General features: G+C 48.8%; 1 protein-coding gene across 1 annotated transcript; it reads left to right on the top strand.

Moving 5' to 3' along the window:
• Positions 1-284: 284 nt before the first annotated feature.
• On the top strand, positions 285-1,106 carry NEUROG2 (neurogenin 2). Its single transcript, XM_028121256.2, has one exon. It carries the CDS (start codon positions 285-287, stop codon positions 1,104-1,106), a length of 822 nt encoding a protein of 273 aa, XP_027977057.1.
• The last annotated feature ends 7,637 nt before the right edge of the window (positions 1,107-8,743 follow it).

Genomic DNA, 8,743 nt, shown 5'->3' on the forward strand with positions numbered 1-8,743 from the left:
CCGGGGGCCGCAGCCCCTCTCCGCGCGGTACACAGCCTTGAGGTCGGCCCGCCGAGGGCGGGGCCCGGTTGGCTGGCTGGCGGCGGGGTCACAACCAGGGGCTCTCCTGAGCTTGGAGAGCATTGGCGGGGTTTCCTCCCTAACTACGTTCTTCCTTGGCGCGGTTCCGAACCAGTCCTGGCGGGTGCGCGCAGGAGTACTTCCCGCGGACACCGAGAACGTGCCTCGGCCTCTGTATTTACATCTCGTTTGGTTCTTTCTCTCTCCCCGCTCTCTCCGGTAGGATGTTTGTCAAATCCGAGACGTTGGAGTTGAAGGAGGAAGAGGACGTGCTGGTGCTGCTCGGCTCGGCCTCCCCCGCCTCGGCTGCCCTCACCCCGCTGTCGTCCAGCGCGGACGAGGAGGAAGAGGAGGAGCTGGGCGCGGCGGGCGGGGCGCGCAGGCCGCATGGGGCCGACGCGCGGCCCGGGGCGCTGGGCGGCTCGCCCGCAGGAGCCGAGGGCTGCCGGCCCGCGCGGCTGCTAGGTCTGGTGCACGAGTGCAGCAAGCGGCGCCCCTCCAGGGCGCGGGCCGTTTCCCGCGGAGCCAAGACGGCCGAGACGGTGCAGCGCATCAAGAAGACCCGTAGACTGAAGGCCAACAACCGTGAGCGCAACCGCATGCACAACCTCAATGCGGCGCTGGACGCGCTGCGCGAGGTACTCCCCACGTTCCCCGAGGACGCCAAGCTCACCAAGATCGAGACCCTGCGCTTCGCCCACAATTATATCTGGGCGCTCACCGAGACCCTGCGCCTGGCGGACCACTGCGGGGGTGGCGGCGGAGGCCTGCCGGGGGCGCTCTTTTCCGAGACCGTGTTGCTGAGCCCGGGAGGCGCTAGCGCCTCCCTGAGCAGCAGCGGAGACAGCCCGTCGCCTGCCTCCACCTGGAGCTGCACCAACAGCCCAGCGCCGTCCTCCTCGGCGTCCTCCAACTCCACGTCCCCCTACAGCTGCACTTTATCTCCTGCCAGCCCGGCGGGGTCTGATATGGACTATTGGCAGCCCCCACCTCCCGACAAGCACCGCTACGCACCTCACCTCCCCATAGTCAGGGACTGTATCTAGAACTGCCATCCTTGGTACCCGCGCCAGGCCTTAGTGGGTTCCCGTTCCTATCCCTGACCAAGCCCTCCTCCCACCTCTCTCCTGTCCCCACTTCTGTGCCCTGGAAACCATCTCACTTCACGGGGCAGATGTAGCCGTTCTGAATCCTGGGTTGTTTGCTGCATTCCCTGGCTAAGTGTTTGCTTCCTTCAGACGGTCTCTAACTTATTGACGCTGTGATGGAGTTTATTGTCAAAGAGGATGGTAGAATTTTGGGGGCGTTTCTCAAGGCTAAAAAGATGCTGGGAAGCGATGAAGGTGGCCTGTCTAAAGAGTTTGCAGAGCGGACTGACGCTCCTCCCCCTCTCTGTAACACCAGGGGGACTCGGAGCGGTTCGTGTGAATCTCCCAGGGGGAATGCAACTGGTTCCTCTGATCTCTTCACCTTTGCTTCTACATAGAGATGTTAATGTCGAGTAGAAACAAATGTATCTTAGCATCTGAATGATTTTACTGGTAATAATATTATCCACAGATTTGCAATGGCTGGCATCTGTTTTATTCCCATTGCTGTCTGCAGGCTGTGGGAATTTCACCTGTCAAACCAAACTTTCCCTCTCTGATGTGCACTTTGTTCTGTTTCCCAGATTCGTCACAATGCCTATTGTCCCGTCCTTCTCTTTCCTTTTTCTCCATTTTGCCATCTGTCTCTTATGATTTATAAGGGGAAAAAAGTTGTTTTGTTAGAGGGCCAGGTTAGAAGTCATTGTATAATTTGTAGGCTTTGTAATGATTGAATGCAAGCGTGGAAATTTAGGCTGAACTCTCTATCAAAAGGAAAAACGTGGAGGAAAAGGGAAAAATCAGGAGGGAGGATTGCTTCATGCATTATTTATCTCGACCTTTTAGGGGAGAAGGAACTCCCCCATTCTTTCAAGAGATTAAAAATAAATCAACAGACTGAAAACCTAAGCAGACACGGAGCATTATCAGGATCAGCCACACACGTGTTCCCTTCTATTTATTATAAAGAAATTTTTCATGGGAAAAGTATGTATTTTTTGTATATTTTACAGAGTTTATTCTAGTATGTATTTACATCTTGAACAAAAAATTGTTCTTCTGATTAAACTATAAATAAAATATATAATTTTCATAATTTTTGTGTTGTATTCTAACTTTTGCCTGCTTTTGTGGTTTTTAGAAGAATGTGTTGTGCCTTTCTGAAATTCTCCCCGTAGCAAATTGAGTTAGAGTACTTGTATTTTTCATCAGTGTTTGTGTGCAGAATTTCGCTGACACATAAAGTCTAAGAGATCACAAGAAGCTGAATCATATTTGAGACATTAGCACTGACGTCAGAGTGTAACTGCATCCAAACAAAACTTGATTTTTAAGAAATCAATTTCTGAATGAACAAGATCCGTAAAAAGGGGGGGGGAGGGTTAAAAGATAATTAAATCAGGATAAGTTCCAAAGTTTAGAAACCTTGATGTGAAAAAAAAAAAAAATAGTGGCGTTGAAGTTTCTTGTGAGAGTGTGTAGAAAAGTGGTTCTTACACTTTGAGTTTCAGTTATCACCTGTAAACTGTAGGGACTGGACAGTGATTTCCAAGGTCCCTTCCAGCTCTTACATCTGTGATATATTTATAGTTCATTATTGGAAGCTGATTTTGTATTAGCCATTTTAACAAACTTGTTGGTTTTAAAAGTTAATTCCTGGAGAAAAAATATTCAGAGTGAGCTGGGATAAATTTGTCTCTGAGGGAAATAGGTAAGCTTTCCATTTTTGTTAAAATAATTACATAGTCAAAACTTATCTCAAAGAGAAAGCAAAAATGGTTTCCTAATCTCCCCAACACATAACTATAATTTGCACTTCAATTTCCAAAGCAGAAGTGAATAGCATCATGGGTCAAAGATGACCAAGTGAAGGTTGACCACATTCTAGGTTTAAGCCCCTTCCTTGGTGGAGGGTGGCCACTGGACAACACAAGCTAAAAAAAAAAAAAATCACCTTAGCAAAGAAATGTTGGTTGTTCATGCTCCCCTCCCTCCCCAATGAATTTCATATCTGCTTCTGGTTTGGGCTAAATCTTCCACTCCTCTGCATTAAGCAACAATAATTTCTCCTGCAATATCTGAAACTACTCCTCCTCTCTACCCATATGGAAAATATTGTGTTTAGTATCTTAATAACCATTTTTTTTAATCAAAAGAAGAACCAAGCCAGGGGTTTGCTTTGTTTTGTTTTCATAGCTGGACAGAAAAGAGACCTGTTGGAAAACCCTTCTAATTTAAAGATTGTGCTATTCCTAGCCACTCTTGATTATCTGATATGAGGAGACAGTGCTGTATCTTTAATATTCACAGTTATGTTTCTAGTGTTTGAAAAGCTAAGCCCGCGAGTAAAACAATTTTAGTAGGGTAGTTTTAAAACGTCACAGTTTTAATGCCAAATCATTGTTCGAGCGATGATATTTATAGATATATGGTGCTTCTTTTGGAAATTTGCCAAAGAAACATTTCATGGCATAGGTCTGTGGAAACAAACTCTCAGGGCAGTTAGTCTCCCAAGACTATGGGAAACCTCCTCAATTGGTGGGGTGATCCCATAGACAGGTGACTCTAATTGTTTAGTTGGAGAGGATGGATGCCGAGATGGTCCAATAACCACAGCTTTGAGTAAGGGCAATACCGCGAACAAGCAGCCGCCCCTACACAGGACCCGCGGCGCGTTTAGCTGGAGCTTGTAGGTCCCCATACACGTCAGCAGCATGTCATCCATGGCTGGAATTCCGTCTACCATTTGTAACCTATACTCAGGCTATCCCTTCCTCATCTCGAGTAGACCTTATTTTACACAAATTGGTGCAATTATTTTTATGGCGTCCAATCTCTTTCCGCGGTTAAGGATGATGATCCTTCCGCCTCAGTTCGCGTTGGGAAGTCGCGCAGCAACTTCCATAGCCTGTCCTTTACCCCCCTCTGCAAGAATGAGAATTACAGAGTTGAGGCCGCTGCTTCTGCAGTAGGGAATATAGCCGCTCTTCCCTTTGGCCCATTTCCTCCCCACGTTACGACCACAACGGGATGAGCTGGGTCTGTCTGCATCGAGCGGGCTGGTGGGCGGCTGAGCAGCCACTCTTTCTCTGGCAGCTCCCGGTTGGCAAACGTTTCAAACAAGACCAAGGAGATGTTCTTCCAATGCCAGTCCCACACCGCCAGAGTTGCTAGATCTTTCCAGCGCCAACGGGTGCGCTGCGCGTGTTTACCTAAGGGCAGAGAGGTGCGAAGGTTGCTCCTGTCCTCTTTGGAAACTTCGCTTCGACGCCGTCAGGGTTCCGGTACTGGTTGTATTTATTTGTTCTGAACTGCCCAGGCCTTGTTACCAGACTAATTTTTCCTTCACCAAATTGTAAATAAATCCAGCTGAGGGCCAACAAGGAGGAAAAAAGCAGCAGAGGGACGGGCTGCCAACTGCTGGACCCACCGCGGGACCCCGGCCCAGGCTCAGCCGAGGCGCGAGGCGACAGCAGGGCTGAGGAGCCTGGAGTCCGGCCGCACCTGAGCAGAGGTCGGGTGGGCGCCCTCCTGGGCCAAGCCTTGCGGGCCGGGCAGAGGCGAGGGCACCGGAAGGCCTCGGGCGGCCTTGTCCCGGAGAGAGCGAGGGTCCAGTCGGTCCTTCCCTGAGTTTAGCCCGATTACGCATGAAGGACATCTGGGCCCAAGGCCCGCTGTAGCCGCGCACCCCCGCCAGTCCGTGGAGCAGGGGCTCCTGGCTGCGGCGAGCCCCCCCACCCGTCTCGCCCTCCGCCTGCAGTTCGCCGGGTGCACCCCCTGCATTGCACAGCCTCGGGCAGGTTGTGACTTCTGGGCACCGACACCTGGAACCCGTTAAAAGCGCCTCCTCCTCGTGCTTGGCCTCCCCTCCGCACACCCACCCCCCCTCCCCGCGCCCGCTCGGCTCTAGGGCTCCCAGGCGAGCTTTGAATGTATTAATTAAATAAAGCAGGCAGCCCTTGAATCGAACCGATGCAGGGCGCTCCCGGGAGCGTGAAAGTCCCGGCCTCCGAATCCGCAAAAGAAAATGTGTGAAAAGAGAATTAGTGAAATTAGGTTAGACCAATAAAACGTGAGGGCTCCAGCACCCCCCTTCCCGCTCCCCCAGCCTGGGGCTAGAAGGGCTATCTGGTCTGATCTATTGTTTCCCTCCCTGGCAGGGGGTTCATTGTGTGATAAATAATTCCCCTTCCATTTTATTCTTTTAAAAAAAGGGGGGGTATTTGCATAATCACTGCTTTGATGTGGCCAGAAATCGGAGGCTTGGTCTCCCCAAGTCTACCGTTGGTAGCGAAGCAACAAAGCTCGATCCAGATCTTTCACTTCGCTACCAGTGTGTGGGGCAGATTGTCAGGAACGGCAGCGTTAAGCTTTTTTTTTAAAGGATCCATTTTAATGATTAAACCTAAGGAATGTCAAAAAAAATGGGGGTTGAAAAACGAGGGTTCTCACCCACCTCTGCTTCTCCCTGTCCTTTGGGGTTCATTGTTCTCGGCAGTTTTTTCCCAAAGCCTTTGGGTGTGTGTGTGGGGGGGGGTATGCGCCTTGCTTGGGGCAGCCCCACGTGGCACGCAGTGGGCACCCGCAAGGTCCGCCCGGGCGGGGAGGAGCGAGAACTGCAGGAGCGGTTCTTCTTGCACACCCCCCTCACCCCACCCCCACGGTTTTCTTTTCCCAGTTTGGTTTATCCAGCCTGGATGAGCTCCTCTTACGGAGGGCGCTGAAGTGAGTTTGCTCTTTAGTCCCCGAATCGAATCCGGGGGGTCTCCTGGGAACGCAACTTGGGGGCAGTTTCAGGCGGTCCCCGACGGGAGAGAGGAGCAAAGAAATTCAGTCATCCGGAAAGCAGAACGGGAAAGCCAGTGTGGCCGAAGCTATTATTTTCCTGCGAGGTGGCGTGAGTTGGGAGGACGGAGTGGGAAAGGACCCTGATGGTGTGTGCACTACAACAAATGACTTTTTTTGTTTGTTTGTTTCCCCCTCTTTGGTGCCAAGGTTGGAGGAGGAGGGAGGGCGACGGGAGTGCTCGTCTGCCTCCGCTCGCACCCGGCTTCTCCAGCCACTCAAAGCGCAAAGGGCGGGCGGGGCGGGGGGGAAGTCAACTTGGATTATTGACTAGGAACACCCCGTGAGAGGCCGGGGCTCCCCAAGCACCCGGACAGGCGCCAGCTGTGCGCTCCAGCCTGGGTCTCACCTGCGCGAGAGACGCTCAGCCTCCTGGGATCCGAGCGCGGGAATCCCGCAGGGTTGGGGGTGGGGAGATGCAGGCAGGGAAGGAGGATCCGCAGAGCTTTCCTCCCCCTCTCTGGCCCCCGCCTCTCACAGAGCTGACTCCCCGCCATTCTTCAGGTGTTCTCCCAGCTTTCGGATCGCAGAGCTTCGGTGGTGGTTAGCTCATTATCAATTCTCTTACTTTATTTTTCCCTTTTCCTTGTCAAGACTGTAACTGTGTAAGCATTAAGTTTTCATGCCAAATTTCTCACAAGACAAAAATCGTATTACTTAAGAAGTAAAAGGACTTGGGATCTAAGGTTCCTCCCAAAAGAGGCATACTTTTAATTTCGGTTGGACTTTGGGGACAGTGCTTTAGATTCACGTTACCTGGGGGCCACTGTAGTTTGTCGTGTACATTGAATTCCAGGGGTGTAGGAAATCAAGATGCAAAAAGTTAAAAATTTATTTCAAAGGACACATCTCCAAGGGAGGCTGTTTGGACTGTAACTGGCCTTTCAAAGGTTCAGAAACGAGTGTATTTCTCCGCCGGTCTTGTTGAATTGCAGAGCAGACTGGTCACCAACGTCTTTCTTCATTTCTCCTTTCTTTCTGATGATTCCATCATCACCTTCTCTCCTTTCTCTTCACTCCAGTGCCTGGAGGTGTACCTGGCGAGGTCAAACAACGGACCAAAGAACCAAAACTTTCACCTTTTTTATTTGATCTAGAAACAATGAAGTAAAAGTGCTGAAGTCCATGTAAAATGGAAACTGGAACCTTCAACATAAGCAGAGAGAACTCAGGGCCGGTTTCCATGGCAGCAGCTTGCAATAAAGCCTAATTCCTTGTGACAAAGAGGTCATCTTCCTTTTCAGACGTGTTTATGATCCCTTTGTGCATTGTATTTTGGCATAAAAGCTTCTCGGCACTGTCAGGGCTCCGCGGGCAGCTCTATGACTCTCAAGGGGGTTTATTGCCTCCTTGGTCTAAGAATAGCAGAAAGAAACCAAACCAGTGCCCGTGCGACAAAAGAGTAACCCCCCAGTCTTGCTGTTGCTTTCTTTCTGTAATACATAAATCTTGATATGGACTGAATAATTAAAAATGAGGGATTCTGGGTGTAACTTGAGTTTGATTTTGTGTTTTTCAACCTTTTATATCTACTGAAACACCACATGCAAATGTAAGAAAACTGATCAAATGTGAGAATATGATTAATTTTTTTCTTGCCTTACTTTCCAGATAATTTCGGAAAAGTAATCCAATGGTGTTAAAACCTTGAACATACCTTTGAAACTGTCTGGAGGAAAGTCTAGCCATAACTTTAGAGAAGTATGGTATTAATGCATTCATACTTCTTTTCATATCACAGTGCCTAGAATATGATCAAAAAAATTTTTTTAATCAAACCCCGAAATAATTTTATTTTCTTTAACTCTCAAATTGCCATGGCAGAAACTTGGAAATAGACAAGAAGGAAAACATGATTTTGCTGGTGGAGCAGTAAAGCATCTTGAAGTCCTGAGTTCAAATCCAGTGTTTCTCTTGAATTGGAAGAAAATGATTCACTATATCCAATGACTGTCATTGGGTATGTGCCCAGGCAAGCCTTTCCTGAGCTCTTGTTGGCATTTGCAACAGAAGCTCTTATTCTTTTCAGGAGACCTAAAGAGTCCATCTGACAACATCTTCAGTCTGGGAAGTTGAGAAAGAGTTCAGTGAAAAGTGAATTTTCTTTTTTGTGATCAAATAATTTTAAAAGGGTTTCAGTTCTACTTGAGTAAAACTGTTCTAGAATCTTAGACTACTCTGCTCTCCTATACTGGAGAGAGATTTCTAGACTTCCCAGAGCTTTTTCAAAGCCTAAGGGTTCTGAACTACAGCAGATGAAGCTGACCTGATGAAGGCCCTGGCCAGTGGCGCCCTCCACACCTTCACATTGCTTTGCTCTGAATTTCTTGGACACTTATGCTTCCCATAACAACACATGTAAGATGATAATGATGATAAGACACGACAAAGCAGGCTGGAGCAAATCTCTAGGGTGGCAACTACTACTGGTTACAGCTCCCTAGGGAAGTGCTGCTTCTGTATCTTTCCACCTAAAAGAGACCAAACTTCAATTTTCTTCAAAGGCTCCCTTTTTCTGCCCCAGCAAATTAAGTGATATTATAAGACCTTTGGTAAGGGACTAGAAGGAGAGTGTTCATAAACATTAGGCTTCTCAACTTTTTGGTATTCATGATACAGTTTCGAATTTTAGATTTTTTTTTAATTTTTGAAATTCTGATAGTATGTTTGAAGGGATTAGGAGTCTCAAAGCAACATTAAACAAGGCAACTATGAATTATACCGCAGAGTATCCTCACTGCATCTCACAG

The sequence above is a fragment of the Eumetopias jubatus genome, unplaced genomic scaffold (assembly GCF_037043125.1).
Source record: "Eumetopias jubatus isolate StellerSeaLion01/CBP00866 unplaced genomic scaffold, mEumJub1_p1.0 scaffold_2, whole genome shotgun sequence".
Lineage (NCBI taxonomy): Eukaryota > Metazoa > Chordata > Mammalia > Carnivora > Otariidae > Eumetopias > Eumetopias jubatus.